This window comes from Psittacula echo, assembly GCF_963264785.1.
Source record: "Psittacula echo genome assembly, chromosome: 4".
NCBI lineage: Eukaryota > Metazoa > Chordata > Aves > Psittaciformes > Psittacidae > Psittacula > Psittacula echo.
In genome coordinates, this window is record NC_137738.1 from 24,149,094 (window position 1) to 24,168,232 (window position 19,139).

General features: G+C 38.1%; 1 protein-coding gene across 2 annotated transcripts in view; it reads right to left on the reverse strand.

Moving 5' to 3' along the window:
- Positions 1-1,300: 1,300 nt before the first annotated feature.
- Positions 1,301-19,139, reverse strand: part of CNST (consortin, connexin sorting protein) — a 51,656-nt gene continuing 33,817 nt past the window's right edge. For both annotated transcript variants that reach the window (XM_080614878.1, XM_080614879.1), the window contains exons 10-12: positions 15,381-16,252; positions 7,700-7,835; positions 1,301-6,087 (exon numbers count right to left, since the gene is read on the reverse strand). In XM_080614878.1, the coding sequence (XP_080471004.1) occupies positions 5,882-6,087; positions 7,700-7,835; positions 15,381-16,252 (1,214 nt within the window). In that variant the 3' untranslated portion in view covers positions 1,301-5,881. The remainder of the gene's footprint in view (positions 6,088-7,699; positions 7,836-15,380; positions 16,253-19,139) is intronic.

The window sequence follows — 19,139 nt, forward strand, 5'->3', positions numbered from 1 at the left end:
ATGTTTCTCAACTTCTAGTTCATGTATGTTTCACCATCATGGAACCATCACCCCCTTGTGCCAGGCTGCCAATTCAGTTCAGGAGAACAGAACGAAAACCAACCAGCTGAAGGGGTACGCTATAGGAAACACTGGACTGGCACCAATTCCATGCACTGCAAGCAGCAACTGTGGAAAAATCTGGTTATGTACCGGTGAAGTTTTCTCATTGCAGTACTCAGCACATGGCACTTTCTGGGGAAAAAAGAAGCAAAAACCAACCTCCAAACATCTAACCCCAATGAACCAGCCAACAAAAAAGCAGACTGCAGCTCGCACTCTGAAAGCTGTTTTTTTGCAACAACTTTAAAGTTGATCAGTCTTTGAAAGCACAAAAGTGGGGCTTAAACTCATTTTCAATGCCAAGCAATGAAATGAAATGCAATCATTAACTGTCATTTGACAGAAGTGTTACTGGAAACTTCCCCAAAAGCCTAACAAATGAGTCCTACATCAGGGGCCCGTCTTGGCTAAAAGATGACATTTTGCCAGACAGTTTCTTGGCAAAAAGCAAAAGGAGAGAGCTGACAGATCTATTGTCATGTGAAGCTGGGTTCAAACTTGTTTTCAATAAAGGGCAGCTCAACAGTTTTAGGTTAACGGAGGACTTGTGTCTAATGGTAGACATGCCTTGGAAATTTTGGATGTGCTTCAGTGCTGTCTCTAATTTTATTTATTTAATTTTAGTCTGTTTGCCATTAAAAACAAGCTCAAGTGCAGAATCGACCTTTGGTTGAAATCTACTGATATAAATTCTGTAGCATCTTAGATGTCACAGAGCAAATCTGTAAAACACCATGCATCTACTCCCCATCATTGTTTTCTTCAAGAGATGACCACAAGTTTTGGACATTACTGAATGCAGTAAACCTTAGGCTCATTTTATGTGAACGAAGAATCACCACAACATTTAATTCAAAGTAATACAAATCACAAATGATATAAAGGAGCCTTAAAGAAGCAATGTCTAAAAAAAATCATTTTTCTACAAAAGGACTCTATAGTTAAATACTTTGGGCTTCCTTGGGTAACTGTTTTAGAGAATTAGATTATTTCATGAAGGCATGTGGAAGTCAGCACGTGATCCTTCAGACACCAGCTGCTAAAGAGTAGTACAAGAATCAGCATAAGTTTTGGAATCACTAAGGAATCAGTGAGTCATGGGTAGTTTTTAATGGAATAGTAGTTGTCACTGCTATTTCAGTTTTGTTGTGGCCTCATTACTGATTTTAAAATCTTGATTTTGAGAGTGTATGTTGGAAGAGGACACAGAGAAGCATACAGGATCCCTGTTCTAACAGGAGAATGTTGGATCCCTATCAGGAGGGAAGATGCTGTGGACAAGGAAGTAAGAAGGATGAGAAGGACACTGCTAGAAAACAGAGTATTTAGCCTGGAGAGGAGATGGCTTTGGGGGACCTAGTGGCAGCCTTCCAGTAACTATGAGAAAGTTAGTAAGCTCTTCAGAGCAGTGCACATCAGGAGGATGAGAGACAGCAAACTGAACCAGAGGTTCAGACTGGATATGAAGAATAACTTTTTCACCCTGAGGACAGCCAAGCAGTGGAATATGCCCAGTGAGGTTGTGCATTCTCCGTCCTTGGAGGGTTTCAAGAGCTGACTGGACAAATCCCTGAGCAATTAGGTCTGATCTCAGTTGACCCTGCCTTGAACAGAAGGTTCGGGACTTTCTGAGGTCCACTCCTAACTGAATGACCTCATTAAAAACCAAAGACACACTACACCCCTCCCTCAGAAAAACTGCATTATGCCAAAAACCAAACCAAACCTTACGCATTTTGTCTTCATTTTCCATTCTGGCTTGGGTTTGACCATGAAATTCTTATTGGCGGTACTGCTCATTTACTTGAATTTCACAGAAAATTTCTCAGTCTTTTTATACGTTTAGGAATCACAGTACCCAAAAAGGTTCATGTATTTTCTTTGGGACAGTTTTTATTATTTTTGCTACAGTATTTAAATTACAAGCTTGGGTGATAGTTTCAAACACAATTATTTACTCCTTTTGTTAAAGGAAGCTGAATTTGTTACAGTTAGTCCTTTCAGATGGTCTTGGTTTTTATATTACAGCAGGCAAACATGTTTTCTTAGGAGAGTAACATCCATTTAGGTTACTGAGTGGAACAGTCCCCTGTCACACAAGAATCTAGACTTCCAACCTACTCTGCTTGTTTGATAGTTCAAGCTTGTCCTCTACTCTTAAAAACCCTAAAAAGAGTTTCCCTTTTTGTCAGACTACTTCCTACTGCTTGTCACCAGGGCTATGCATTTTTCAGGTACGAAAGCACAGACATTGGGAAAATTTTAAAACATGGGCTGTCTAGATCACAAACTTCCGCTGGCATATTTGGGCTGTAGAATACCTGCTTCCTTACCGGCACTGTTCAGAAAACAAGCCTGTAGTATAGTATGACTATGCTACAGTACAGTGCTTTTCTTGGTGTAGTCCAGGCTATTTGGGGTAAGGGTGTTAATCATGTCATCAGGAAGCTCTTTTTGGCAGCATATGCTGAATCTCGGTTTTCATCAGAATCTCTTCAAAATAATTATGCTCAAGGAATAAACTGGAGGTTTCTAGTGGAGTGCGGCATGTGATTAAGTGGACACAACTTCTTTGAAGGTACAGTATGAGGCTGAAATCCAGTCATATTTTAAGACATGACTTTTAACTATTGTCAAGTACTGAAGCATTCCCTGAATTTGCCTACCAACTATAAACTGTTGTACGCCAGCATAGTGTATCTCCCCTACTGCTAAGCAGAACACTCCTAAAGACAGTGGCAGTGAAGGAAGAAGAATAAATACTTATATGCAAAAGGCTTTAAAATGGATGGGGTGCGTAGGAAGCCTTTTCCCTCTGTTTTCTTTCTCCTTATAACAATCTTAGCCGTTGCTCAGGATTATTTTACCTCAAAATACTCAGACAAGAGAAGTAGATTCAGCTATTTCTTTTAGCTTGAATTTACCTGACTGTAAGATCCTAACCCCTCAGGTAACTCGGGCAGAAGCAATGTCACCAGCAATCCAAGAGCACTGTCACACGAAGCAAGAGTTAGTACCATCAGCTTTTTATAAAGTAATGCCAACAGAAATTAGGTCCAGATTCAACCACTTGGTTGCAACTGAGGAGTGAGCAGCTCAGATCAGGAGACAGGCAGCCTGTGCATATGTGCCCCTTCTGCTCCCTCAAATCCTGAGAGACTTTGCATGTGTGGTACCTTGGCATAGTTGGGAAGGCTGGAAAGATGCTCCAAGCTACAACACAAGTGTAAGGTAGCTGAGTTACACAGACACCTGGCTGTTCATTCTTCGTCAGGTACATGTAAGTAATGTGGTGTCCAGCCTCATCGTGATCTTCTTGTAGGCAGTTCTGATGATACTAGTGAGTCTTTGCACTGGGAATATAGCACAAAGCGGACATACCAGGATTTGGGCCACTGATTTTAAACCGAACTGCTTATTAAAAATTACTTTTAACAGATTTACAATTTTAAATAAAATAATTATTTTTAAATAGTCTTAATGAAATGAACCTAGAAGTAGAGCATCTTTGACCTCCATATCTGATATACTTTTGAATAAATATTCTATATATACCTCTTGATCTTTTTGGTGATGAAGTGCACAAAAGCTTAAAATTTTTATGTAAGCTGATATCAACAGTTGTCTTTTTAGGAATAAACTTAATATCCCGAAACACTCAACGCAAAGTTACAGAAACCAAAATATATTCTAACGACACAGTCTCTATAAATACATATTTTAACTGAATGCATGCTTTAATTACTCTGTGAGTAAATAACCAAAAAAGAAAAATAAGATTCTCTATAAAAGAAAAACTAAATAAATAAACAAATACAGACTTCAAATAATAAACTGAACCAGCCAGTAACACTTTAAAATACAAAAGTGTCTTTCTCCTTTAGATCAGCCCAGCATTATAATACTCTGAGGACAACAAACAAAAAATATACCAAACTACTGTTCTTAAGTTTCATTCTGAAATCAAAAGTTTCATTCATTTGGGCATTTAAAATTTGCTAGTTTAATATAAAGCTGCACAGGAGGCTCCCTAAGGTACAGATAAACTAAGCCTCCGCAGCGAAAACAAGAAGACAAATCATACATGCAATTTATTCTAGAAAAAAAAGGTTATTTTTACTTTCACTTTAAAAACTCGTGAAGTATAACAGTGCGTTAGGAACAATGAAGCTCACTAGCGGGACAGTCTGCTTGCATATGCCAGAAAGCATGATCATTTAATGTCATAATTCTGAGCCATATCTTGAAAATTTCATTTCATAGTATTTTACAAAATAATATTCTAAACCTGAACACACTGCATCATACCATGTTAGTAAGCAGGGAATCGCAGAGTGGAGTGAAGTGGACCCCTCAAAAATGCTGTTTCCTGAGGTGTAAAGGAATCGTTTCACACTAACGCCCTCAGCAGGGCTGGGGCACTGTGCTCTGTACCAGAACAGTTGCCATATTTTGACCAGAGTGTGGGCCAAAACTCTGTGTATCTAATTCTCACCTTCACAGTCATGTCAGTGTTCCCCTCACATACCACACAAGAAGGACTAAGCACCAAGTGATAGTAATACCCATTTAAAATGACTCTTTGTACTCATTCAAATCTGTATAGGTGATAGAAAAAGAACAGATTTTACAACACAGGTCTCAGAACTGCAGGGCAAATAGATGTAAATGTGTTTTATCTGCTGGACTGAGTGCCCTGGACTACTACCATGCTGCGGATCTGCAGTGAGCCCCTGAATCTCTTCTGTTGGTTAAGTTCCACTTTACATCAGCATTCACCCACTGAGAGAGGCCGCAGCCACAGAGTTCGGTGATCCTGTGCACTCATCTGGGATGAATCAGATGTGAGCCCTAATTGCAATAAAAATTCACAAAGGCAAGGATCATTATTCTCCATTTACGGAGGAGAAACTGAGGCACAAAGTGATTACTCCAAGTCAGTGACATACCTGGACAGAAAACCCAGTTAGCCCCACACCTGCTACCAGGTGCTTTAAAATCGGCCAAAGCCACTTTAACATGAATAATTTAGTAAACATCTTACTTTTGTTTCTGTGTTTAGTGAGACCAATGATTTATTTTTAACCTTCCATTTCTCAAACAGCCCCCACAATACTGGGAGTATTTAGTGAAGTCTGCCAGCAGATTTGTCGCACTCATGATATTCACTATAACCTTTAATATACAGGGTCAGTCTGTTAATCACCAAATGAGGGCTCTGTGAATGCTGCTGCACTTTTCTCACTCCACCCAAATAATAACATGGCTCACCAGGAGAATTAAAATGGAGAAAAACAATGTAGAAGAATAGTAAGACTTAGAATAAAAACAATGTTTCCATAAAACACAGACTTATTGCATGATAGCTGGAGGCAACACCTTTGCACAAACAGCTGTAAATTAAAGCTGTCTTTTACTAAGCTTCCAGAGATTGCTTACACAATGCGTGGCAATGGGAGAGCAGAAGACAGTTGGTTTTCTTCTTTCTTCTTCACTTGCTCAAGTTGTTGAAAAGCTACTTGCCTACTCTCAAAAGGGTGATGACAATAACTTCTTATTCTCCCACACCACACTGCTACAGTTAAGAACAGATGTGAACATTTTGCCACCTGATTGCTAAACTAGAATTTTCTTGATTTCTAAGTAGAAGTGTAAGTAAATCATCAAATACACATCACCTGCAGGCAGCAAATGTTAGAGAACTTGAAATCATATTTTTTTTCTACCATCTCCAATAACCACTGGTGATCTCTTACTGTGCTGTCTCTGCTCATTTCAGCTATGAGAAGACTATCCAGTGTTTAAGTTCTTCCATACGCTGCAATATTTGGGTATAATAGAAGTCCATGTTGGTTGCAAAATCAGTACACACAGGGGATTCCATGTCACCAAAGGTGCAGTACAACGCAGTTCCTCCAATGCTAAGGAAAACAGTTGCTATGCACAGCAGGATCAGCAAAATACAGGAGCCACCAGCTACTTCTTCTGTAAATGTAAAAGAAGAAAAAGTGAAAAAGGATGATATACAAAGAATTCATGTGAGAAAATCTGAGATTGGTTTTACCATTAATGGGTCAGGAGGTAAACAAATTTAATAATGTTCACCGCGTCAAAGTGACCATAATACATACCAGGAACTGTATCTTTCTCTACCCGGTCTTTTCAGAAACCTAAATAATAATATAGCTGAATTTCTGCAACCTATGTACCTGTCCCTGCTGATATTGCTTGCGGGATCATACCACACTGACGCAAATACACTTAACTTTGAGAATGCTGTTCAACCAAAGCCTTCCTTCATGGAAATGCTTAGAATGAAATGAAAGCTTTGAAACTAAAATGGAAACAATCTTCATTCGTACTGACACTGACTGCACTACCATGAGCAATTTGTATTTGCTTTCAAATTTTGACTGTAATGATAGAGACAAAACCTTCAGGGTAGGCTAACATGAAGGGTTAGCTTACATCTCTGTAGTAACTCTTGGCACAAATGCTTATTCCAGAGTAAGAACAATAAAGAGGTTGCAGGGGTTCTGCTGCATCCTCACAACCTCACTTGTCCTTGGTAACTTGTATGCATGAATAATATCTGCATTTTCTGTCAGATTGGAGGCTCTAAGAAAATTTCTGAACTCTCTTCACTCTACAGCAGGAAGAAGAAACAGGGGAAAAGAAGAAAAAAAGGAGGAAACATTCAAGCATTTTTCTGTGGTTTTGAAATCAGATTTAAAATAATAATAACTTTCCTTTGAATCATTAAATTCCTGGGGCAAGTAAAAAAAAAAAATCAGAGAAGAAACTCTAATTGAAATTTCATTTAAAACCTAAACTGTTCAAAATAATTTCAAGAAAAATATGGGGTAAGCTCTCTTTTGGTCAGTGAATAGATTTTATTTTCCTCCATTTAGTGGCTGGCACACACAGTAGGATATAGAAAGTACTATCATTAGTAACCAAAAGTATTTTTCTTAACGTCTGTTTGGTTTGAATAATAGAGATGTTAAACTCCAAGAAAACCATAACAAACTAATATATTACATTTCTTATAAGGCAATTTAGCCCATTATAAAGGCAGTAAGGTGTTTAGCCAAAATTAGCGCCAGCTAGCAAATATATGTGGATGTTTAATTACAAAGCAAGGTTAAAATCTGATACCCTCTAATCCCACGGTCTACTAGAAAAGCTTGGGAAGCTACCTGTGGACAAAGCACAACAGACTTCTTTCTTCTACATTCCTCTTTACCTACATGGATTAGATTTAGGGAGAAAGCCTACACTTCCCACCTCTACACTCTGAACATCAATGAAAAAATGTCCATTAGATGTTGCTTGCAAATCATTCGGCTGGGTGAAAAAAACCTGTGGCACCAGTCTCAACCAAGCTTTAAAACAGAAGTGTACTTATTTTATCCTTCTGTAGTCTTGCACCTGGTATAGAATAATCTTTGATCGATCACCTGCATTTATTACTTGGTTAAGTTTAAAAAAACCAGGACAGTGTGTACAATGAACGCCCATTTTGCTCTTATGAACAAAAAGATCAACATCGTTTGCACCCTGAGAGTGCAACCGTGAATTAACAGCTTTAAATTACCTTGATCCAATGTGTCTTCCATTTCTTGAAATCTCACTCTTCTCTTTGTTTGCCTTTGGTGGACTTGAGCAATTGTTTTTCCATCCCTGTCATCTCTCTTCTTTAGTATAGACACCAATCCTTCTGCAGGAGCAATCTATCAGGAAAGACAGTGAGTGGCACAAGAGATGTGAGAAATCCAAGTGTGGGATCTATTAAATGATAACTTTAAGGAGGAGATGAGTTAAAACAATAAAAAGATCTTAAAAACTCTTCTTAAAATTGCAGCACTTGTGACACCTTCTTGAATACATCAATTCCTTAACATGCAGGACAGCCACATTATCAGTCTGCTGACTGCTGACACTGCTTGCCCTTAATTGGTATCAAAATTAAATACACATACATTTACTTTTGGATCAGACTTTGTATTCACTGCAACAGTAACCTTTGTAAGCTCACATTAAATCAAATGGGTTGGGGCAGGAGTGAGGAGGGTTCATGTCAAAAATGCTATCATTAGAGGGCAATAAGAAGCCCCATGACACACTGCTGTTGCCTCTCCAAAGATAAAATCCTGCAAAGGCTATCAAATACTTACTGCGAGATTAATTTTCCAGCACTGCAATTGGTTCCCCAGGGTGAACAAGCAGTTACAGTAGGGTCACAAAACCAAAAAGAGATAACACCAGGGAAAAAAAGAAAGCTTCACCACTTTGAATAGATTCCAGCTCCATGTTGTCATAAGCTTTCTGGATACAGCAGCAGTTCAAAAATCCTTCCCACAGGCTGCTCACCCAAACAGCTTGCACAAACAGCAATACAGTCAACAAGTCAATAACTCATAACTTCTCTTTCATTTGCTACAGCATTTGGCTTAGCTGCAAGGGTATATACTAAGCCATTCTAGGATGTTACACGAGACTGAGCAGTCTATAATTTCCCAGTTATTAGATAAATGAAAGTAGGGGAAGTATCAGGAGAAAAACACCTTCCTAGCAAGCAGTTCCCAGTGTGCTAGAAACAAACAAATTAAAATAGGAGGCATATTTACACATGTCCTCATTAATCTTGAGATCTTTACCTGAAGAAGGTATTATTCATCTCTTTGTAAATCCAAGTAGCACTTACTCTACAGATCACCAATGACATTGGTTAAACTGAAAAGTAATCTGTATATATTTGTGCTACAGCTAAGAAAACACATCACATTTGCAACAGAGTTTGCAACTCATCTATGTAGGAGATAACCCCAAACGCCTGTAATTTTCACATAAACTCAAAGTGGAAAATAAGCAGCTTTCCAGATAACACTGTAGTTGCAGAACACTGTTTAACATGCCCCATAACCGAATCAACTTAGAAGACCACGCATAAAAACTTGTTTGCTTGGCAATTGTAAGAGCTGTAGAAAAACAGAAAACAAGTCACTTTGTGACTTATTCCCCTAAACTTGCTTCATGCTACAAACTTATGCAATGCAGCAATTCATGCTGTAACCAGAGAGATGGTGCACTGAACACAGTGAAACGCAGAGCACAATCCAATAGGCATGGTACCAACTACAGCATTTGGTGTTTGCAACAGTTTAACTGGCAAATGTGGCAATTACACTTGCAGGTCTCTAGTCTGGCAGCATTTTATAGCCCTGAACGGGACAAATAATGTTGCCCTGAAAAACTCAAGAGTTGGTCATTGTGGGTATATGCCTACAGTCCAACAATTTTTCTCACAAGCACAACTGAGAGGATAAAATCAACCTCTGCCACACTTCCCCTTTTCATATGCACTTTCACTTCTGATCATCTGCTCAAGAGCTTGAATGGATCATCTAATGAAACAATTCAACGAAACAGTTAAAGTAGTGAAACTGTGGAAAGAAATTGTTTACGTCAGCATATGGAGGACCACTATTTGGCACAACTGAACCAAAAATAATAGCCTGCAAGTATCTCATCACAACAGACAAGTGCACTGGGGTGAGCTTTGACTAGTAATGTTAAGTTAGCCCTGCAGAACTACCATGAAAACTCATCAGACCAGCCAGAAAACTAACAGTTATGCCTTCCTTGCTGTGACAAGCAAGGGGGATCATGCAGGAGTGTATTAATTTGATTCATTTACTTGGGAGGGCAGAGATGAAATAATGTCCTTTAAAAGAGCAGATTATTTTAATCTTTTGCGTATGGCATTGCTTTCATAAAGAGGATCAATGCTCCTCCCATAATACCCCAGCAGCGGGCTTGCTGCTGCCTGGCACACGCGTCTGCAGGTGGCTTGGACTGCAACGGCAGCAATGTCACCTGGGGCAGCAGGGCGGTTGTACCACTCTGCCCTAACATTAGTATATGGTGATCTGTTCTGCCAGCAGTCATTTCAAACTGAGACTCTTCGTTTGTCTGTTGGCTCCTGGTAGTTTTTGAATGACTGTCACAAGCTCTGTCTTCTCCAAGCTTAAAACCAGAGGGCTGTCTTTGACAGGATTATGTGGAAACATGTGTTTCCCTGATTACAGTTACATAAGGAAAGTATTGCTATAAGGAGGTTCACTGACTTTCCCTGTCAGCCTACATGGCTCTGTTTCAGGATTTGCTTCTAAATGTATAAAGAACTAATTGACACAGCATCGGTTTCTCTATTCTGAACATCTTTTGCTTGAAAAGAGGGTAGCTTTTGATTTCACAATAGAATGAGTGTGCTGCTGTTACTCTCCTGTCCCGACAAAAGCTATAGACGATATTTTTAAGAATGTCCCTTTTACATGATATATAATTCACACTACAATATTTCATCTGCCTTTGAATTTCACAAGTCATATAATTAAGATTTTTGTTTTGTTCTGTAAAGGACCCACAATGCTATTGCCTCCTAATCACATTAGAGTTTATTGCTAAAAGTGCAAATACAAACATCTGGAATTTTGTATAAAGCAATGTTTACATCTTTTTTACCATATTCTCAACTGCAGCTCAAAAATATTTAATGCAAGCATCACCACATTTAATTGTTCTTATTTTCTGTCACAAAAATGTTATTGCTGTGAGGAAGACTGTCAGGTAAAGTAAAATCTCATGCAATTAAAACAACCATAAAATGTATTTTTCTACTATATCTTTTATTGAGAAAGACTTCAAAGCAATAAATGAACTGATTGTATTAGATCCATCTCCAATTAATTAAACATCCAAGGAGAGGGACTTAGCTGCCATGCAAGACTTGAAGTTTTCCATTCCAGTCTTTAGGAGGCAAGAGGAATTTAAAAAGGCAGATTACATTATTTAACTTGGAAGTTAACGAGGGAGCTGTGGTTAATACAGCTGACCACAAGCCTCTGCTTGACTTGAGCCACAGAAGCAAAAATGTAGGCTTGCATCAGGCCACACCTCACACAGCTCTGTTACAAAAGAGAGCTGCATAAAACACCCTGTAGAAACATTGAACATTTTCTTAAGTCCAAGTTACAAAGTTAACAAAGATGCTCTTGGAACATGAGTGTAACTGAGCTTACTCACCCGGCTCTGGTGGCCTTCACAGAAGTCCTTTAACCAGAGCTCTTACAAGTACTGTACAGGAACTGAAAATGGCATACAGATACGTGGTGGCATTTTGAGCAGTGAAAAAGGAAACCAGCAATGATTGTTGGTTAATTGAAACTCTGTTAATATCTTAGCTTGTCTCTTCTTACCACTATTAATACAAAGTGATTCTGCTACACAGAAAAGTTCTAAACTTCTTTAGATAAAGTTTAATATCCTGGCTGTAAATAAAGAAAAACATAAGCTCTAAATAAACCTCCTGTCTTTTCTCTGTTTCAAACAGAATCTGCCAATAGAAAAAAAACCCAAAACCTTCTTACATTATACACATTTTTGTCAAATATGGTGTGTGAATGTATGTATTTATAAACATATTAGACAAAACTATGAAAATAAGGTCCTGTACTTCAAACTCCTAGAGAGAACTGATCAGACTTGACTACTGGAATCATTTGTAGCATACAGAAATAAGTAAAAATCCCAAAAACTGGAGGCACTGCAAACTGGGATTCAGGAAGAGAAGTTCACTGTATGATGCATTTTGGCCTGAATGCAGAGAACCACTCAAGGAGTTTTGTTTGTGTATTCTTCTGTGGACAGTATTCCTTATTCAGATATTGGCAAAGGCCTACAGTTTCATTCCTAGCAATATCAGATTTTTTTTTTAAGTGGGAATCCATAACTGTACAACAAACTGACAAAAAGCAAGACTGCCCTGGGTTAAGCTATAAGCAACAGACAAACCACTAATAAAATATATTAGGCGCATAAGTACTTAACAGATTCAGTATTCATACCACAGCATCTGACTCTAACCATTTTTCTGCTCATATGCTTGCCATCCAAGTACCAGGACTCCTTTCTACAGCAATAAATAGCTCAGATACCATGCAAGCATTTCATACAGAAGCATAATTCTTGCAAACTCGAAAGTACAAGACCCCAGCCATACAAGAGAACAGGGAATCTCACCAAGGCATTGTCTCCAGACCTAGTACAGATAGGTGAAGACTTAATTTCTGCAATCAAATCTGCTGCTAGTCAGTACATACCCAGTACTTTTAAATAGTCTTTGTGTAAAAACAGTGCCAACCAAAAGCTACTACCTTATGTTGTGGAAGAGAGTCTCATTATCTTTGCTTTCTGAAATGATAATTTTTCAAATGATAATTTTTCAAGCAGGAAAAAACATTAAGATCTTACTTGTTGCCGTGATGTTCACTCAGACAAAAAGCTTGTGTTATGAACTTCCAATTTGTAGGGCAAAATACAACTTACATAATCTAGGTTACCATTTGTTTGACTTCTGGTGTATCATTTCATTCTCACAGAAACAACAGCAAAGATATCTAAGAAAAAGTTATACACTTCCGGTATCTGTTGCTGCCAACTGCTGACTGCTTCAAAGCTCTTTGTTAGCTGTAGGAATCTAGTTTCTATAAAATGACAGTGATCTTCCATCATGTGCACGTTGTGCTACACTGTTTCTATGAGAGAAGAAACACCCAATATAAAGGAGTGCACCGTATATAAAGTACCATTTTAGCTTTGCAATTATTTAAAGCTAGAGTCAGAATTTGTAGATTTTCAGTCTCATAATTAGTTACTGTAAATGGTAGACTAGAAGCAAATGACATAAAGGATCTAAATTAGAGAACTACGTAAGATAATTCTTTCATCTCAATATGGGGTCAAACAAAGCTTGTCCTAACTATAAATACATACACAAGTATTTACTCTTCCCCATTTTCAAGAAGTCAACATCACACCTCCATTGAAGAATATTAATGACATTTTGTCCTACCATATGATCTTTGTACCTAGGGTATTTCATAATAATCTTAACTTCTGCCTTCCTTCTAACTTATTTGTGGCAATATGCCCTCCATGACAAGTTTTATCATAGCCAAATTGATTCATGTTTCAAGTTGTTTCAGTATGGGTTTTTTTGGTGTGGTTTCTTTCACAACTACTGTATGAAATTAAAACATTGTTATCTTATAAGATGGCCACAGCCTGAACAATGAAAATACAAAGCCTTCAGGTGTACGAGAAAGGAAGAAGTGTTACTGCTGGGTGCAAAGATCTGTCTGCTTATCTAAACATCACTGGAATCTTATTTTAGCACTGAGCCCTCCCATCTGCCCAGACAACACAACAGTGAAAGCAAGTTAACAGTGCTGCTTCCTCAGGGGTGCCAAACTCTCTCAGTTCCTGGTGTCTTCCAGGAAAGCTGTAGGTGCTCATGCTCACCACTTCGGAAAAACAATGCCTAGGGTAATGAGAGGTGATAAGATAAACTGGGAAACCAAAATGTAAGTGTTTAATGAAACACCACAAGCTGCTGTGCTGCCCTTAACTCATTCTGCTGCACCCAGAAATTTCAAATATTGCAAAACAGCACCAGATGCTGCATATTACAAATGTTAATCGGTATTGAGATTAATCCTTCTCCCTCATGCACAACTCCCAGAGCGCCAGCCAAGATTGTGCCTTGTATGGCCAGAAAAAGTACTATGGAAGAACTCAAGGTACTTTTTCCTCTCCAGAGACTCAACTCTGCCATCAGAGTACTGGCAGTCCTTGTATCGGGACAGCAAATAAGAAATAAAACTAGATTCCCTGTAAAGTATCATCACTGGTTGCCAGGCCAATCAATACAAGCATATTTTTTCTAACAGTACTGACATGCTGCTTCCTATCACATCCTCTAAAATGCAAATAGTACAAACATAGCAATTTAAAAATACTTGTTATAGGATTAACTTAGGATTTTTCCTACATGAAGCACAACAGTCGTCTCCTGCTAAAATACGGAACTTCCAGAGGGCACAAAAGAAATCTAATCCTGAGGGATGATACTTAGATTATTCTTCTGTTATACATGTAAATAAGCTTAGCACAGATTGTCAAGAAAATGCTCTTTTTCAAGACCATTCTCTAAGCAAACAGAAGCCAATGGAGTTAGGGCAAAAGTCTGATAACATGTCTGAACATGTATGTGGTTTTCCACATCTGCACGTTGTCAAGAGCTCGTGTACAGTTTTGTGCACATGGCCCTGGTATGTGGCATGCTTCCTGACATCTCACAGAAAGACAAGGTGTTGTAGGGACAGGACAGGATGAATGATCTTGGAAAGGAGTTAAGAAGCTGTTTAGGTGGGGAGAAAAAGAAAATGCTCTGTTTACAGCTCTAGAGATTTTGCCAAATACGTAATAACATCAGTACGGATCCCTGGTATTTAGTTCCATGCTCGGCTACTGTCCCTGAGTGATCATGGTGGTTCTTGGTCTCTGTGTATTAGCTTCTGATCTATACAAAAGCAGTCACTTTATTGCCAAGGGATATTGTATTGTTAAATGCATTAAAAAAAAAATAGACATGAACCAGGAAGATACATTTTCACAAGTCTTCCCCCTCCAGCACCTGTAATCACATCATTGCACAGTAATCTCATTTTTTCATTTAAAGAAAAAGCTTTTAAGGTCCCATGGTTGCAAACGCACCAAAGCCAGAAGACAAATAAAGCACAGATGTCATCATACACTCTCCAAAAAAATCCCAAATAAATCTATATTTTCAGAGAGCGATTCAGCTTACGAAGCACTTATCTTTGTTGTGGCCATTAGCAGTGCTTCAGAAAGGTGGGTTCAGGCTGAGAAGTTTTTTCTTAGTTTGGTTGAGCAACAAACCTGTCTAAACTTGGCAAAATGAGAAGCCCACACACTACATAGAGTTTATTACATATGTAGCTTTCACCTATGTAGAACAGGCACAGGAAAGCAAATTTTGTTCTATGAATACAAATGAAGCACATGCTACATCATAAACATTATGTAGATCTCGGACATGAAGTTGTGATTTAACAGGAATTGCCAGCTCACCTTCTAACAGTCTCTGTCAGAATTAAAAAAAAAAAAAAAAAAAAAAGGTGTTCACACTCATATGTAGAAATGAATCTTATTTTTAGAAGCAGAGCTCTGCTGGTTAAGGAGGCAAACCAACTTTTTTTCTGAATTAGAACAGTTAAATAAGTATAGATTTCTTTTCAGATTAAAGAAAAATTGTATATAAAGGCATAGTTAACACATTTTGAAGTTGGCAATACCTAAAATACTTTAATTAAGATAAACATGGAAGATTTTATAGGATCCACAGTATTTACCTCAGCAATCTCTATCCTTCTTGCAAGTTCATCAAGAGAAGAAAAGCTGTCATCTAGTGATAAAGCTTCCAATGAGTTGTAAGATGCTCGTTCAGGTGAAATGTCTGGAACAGTATCAAAGTCCTCTTGGTTTTCTAAGTTTGCAAATGATTCTTCAGTGTCTATTATGTTACCATTTAAAAATCTGAGAAATAAGTCTTCTTGTTCTTCATTATTTACCTTCTCCTCCTCTCCTGCTGTTCTCTGTATTTCCTTGCATACTTGTGAATTGGCAGTACTCTCAGTCTCAGACACTTTACTGCACCCAGAGAGTACATTTGACGCAATTCTGTTCTGTGAAGATTTTTCATCATCAGGCTGTTGCTGTTGCTGCTTTAAATCACTATTTCCAAGCTGTCCACTAGTAATTTCTGAAGAGCCAGCAGCATGTTTTGATCCAAGCAGATTTCTATCAGCTTGCACATCTTTATCAGTAGCAACTAAATCAGTAGGCATATAATCAGCATCTGTTAAAACCAAAGCATCTACCATTGGCTCAAAAGGGAGTTTCACTCCAGGCTCCTCAGCTGTGCCTTCTATTTCTTCCACATCCTTAAAGAGCGGTCTTTCTCTCAGCTGCAAACTGTTATCTTTACTGGCATCCCCAGATGATAAACAGCCTGAAGAAAGCCTGCCCACTGTCCCTATGGACTGGGTGTGTGGCTCTGATGTTGATTCAGCACTGCAGTGCTGCTCCTCCATGTGGTCCTTTCCTGCAGCTACCCGAAGACTTGCTGCCTCCATCTGTCTCTCAGTTTCATTTTCACCTGGAGAACTAGTGCTCAGCTGTTGATCTTCTTTCTTTGGTACAATGCCAGGACAAGTTTCAGGACCTAAGTTCAACAGGAAAAACAATTCCAGTGTTTTAAAACGATTCAAAACATCAGCCCAGGGGAAAGAGTATACTGTGATTTGATAATGCTGCAACCTACTGCTTTAAAATGCATTCCCATAAAGGGCAAGTATTTTAAGCTCTAGACAGTATAAAAGTTTCGTTAGTAGTCCGAAAAGCTGACTCCCAATTCAGAAAAGTATTCACACACATTTTTGCAGGCAAAGCATGTGCTTTAGTGCCTTCCTGGAAAGAGTTACTCCCATATTTCAAGCACAATATGTATGTGTATTTCTGAATAGCCAGTTTTCTTCTAGGGCATATTTTATGTGAGCGCATCTCAGGGAGACCTGGAGACAAATTTACTTAACGGAAAATTGCATTTTGATGCTAGTGTATATATCACACAGGGAGATACCTGTACTTGCTTAAAGAAGCTGAACTCATACTAATATAATGAATTTTAAATTCAATTTCTTTGAAGTGGGTAACTAGCTCCTCTGGTTAATGCTATATTAAATAGCCACTATTTTACACAACAAGTTGCTTAAAAAGCTGTTACTTTTGGATACATATGTTAGTTTACATATTAAAAAATGCAACTGGATGCAGGTTATTTCCGTATTCACATTTACAATACAAATAAAAACTGACTTTTCTTATCTGAATTGTCAGTAAGAAACCAGGGGAATTCTACATAGCTTGTGAAATCACCTACTATTAGCATTATCAGCTCATGAAGTAGATGGTTAGCCCAAGTTGTTTAGGCTTATGAAGAGTAAAAGGGGACATTCAAAATTAGAACACTGAAGCAAGCTATGACATGAACTGTCTTTTATTCCATACTTTAACAAAAATGAAGCTAAGGCTATGTTATAATAGGACTACTGTTACAGTAAATGTAACAACCTCAAACAGCAAATGAACGTTTCTAGAAAACATTCATTTGCATTTTTTGGTCATAGCAAAAAGCAGAAAAGTCTTATGAATAGACTAATGACAAGATGAAGCAATGCCCTTAGTAACTGTATACATTCTCACAAGGATGACTAGAGATCTCTATGCCAATCTTGTCCTTCATCAGTTAAACCTCACTTAAAATCTGAGCAACTTCCTGAACTTGTTATTTGAAACAGCGTCATATTTGTTAGTCCTTAAAGAAATGTTTGCATTCATTCATTGTATTGAACAATGTTATTAAATTATAAACTATCCCCATTTTAAAGGATAATGAAATACAAGGTAGCACAGAAAAGACTGGCTTGAAAATTGAAAAAAGGAATATCCAGCCATCTCAAAATGCAGAAAAAAAACCAACCCAGAACAACATCAACAAATATAAAGAGTACAGGGAATCTAACTTCTGTAAAACACTGAAAGAGGAAATGGGTAGGAGACAGGGACATTTTGAAAATAAGACACAGATGAGTAGACAGCTCAAGGGATTTGTAATGGGATACCGAGTCCTTCACATACAGGTCATGAGTTCAAACACAGTGTGGATTACTGGTGCAAGATTTTGTTACCATCTGTCAATTTTTCCTTAGTGGATACATCCACATTACAACAGACATCGCTGTTGGCAGCTCCCACTGCAACAAAGATTAAATGGAATTTACCATGAAAGGTGACCCTTGAGCTCAGGACTCTGTTCCTAAGACAGTAATAAATGCTCCTAGCATCCTTATCTAACTACAGACATACAACAGCTTTCAGTATTTTCTTTACACCTACTTCAAAACACCTGCATTAGACAAGCCATGCCCGCTATAGACTCTAGGCAAGTTAAGACAAATACTTTTTTCCTACTAAGTTAATAAAGATGTACCCACCAACATGGCAGTAATTTTTATCTGACTGTCAGAGATACAGTTAAGTGCCTACTGGAAATCTTCTAGCACAAAAGCACTTAAGGTAATTTAATATATGTTCCCCTCCTTCCCCCAGGTTATTTCCACCTTGATACTTTGTTCATCACAGTAACCTGTAGCCACCACTTTTTTATCCTATTAGTCCAAGACAGCCTAGCAGAGAGAGCACTGACCTATGACATTCTATCACTGGAGAACTCACACTTCTCCATCTTTGTCCTTCTTTCCATTTAAAAACAAATATCATATGATCTAAAAGTAAACAGGGTATAAGCAGTTTCTCCCCATCTTGGACACGGGTCTATATGTACACACTGCAAAATTATGCTAAGGGTTTTATTAAATTAATAATTTCATTAGAAAGAGTTTCATGAAACACATGGATTTCATTATCTTTAGTTAACTCTATTAAGGCTTTCAGTGAGAACCTGAAGAAATTAATGGACATAAATGAGGCCTTGGGTGACATTGTTTAGTGTGGGGTGTCCCTGCCCATGGCAGGGGGGTTGGAACTAGATGATCTCAAGGTCCTTTCCAACCCTAACTATTCTATGATTCTATAAATCTCATCTTTTAATATACACACATAACTTTAAAGGCCCAGGTCTTTCTGTTGGTAGATTCAAAGAGAAAATTTGCCAGAAAGAAGTATATAACAGAACAGACCATTCACAACACTTGCTCAGAAGGGCAAAAAACTACTTCAGCTACTGTCCCAGGAATCTTGACTAGCCAGCTTCTTATCTTGATCACTTTATCCCCAGAAGAAATCGTAAAATCTTAGGATCAACTGCCTGCAGAGACTCCAACTATGTTCCCAAATGCCTGCAATAAGTCAATAATTTTTGTTTTAGATCAGTAAGGCAACTGTGATTTTACTTTGAAGGTGCTACCTTAGTACAGTGCAACAATCTCTACAACATAATATATCTCTCTCTCTGTATAAGCTAATACTTCTTATTCATAATTGCTATATAAATTCTTATTTTGGGCATACGAATTCATACGAAGGACAGT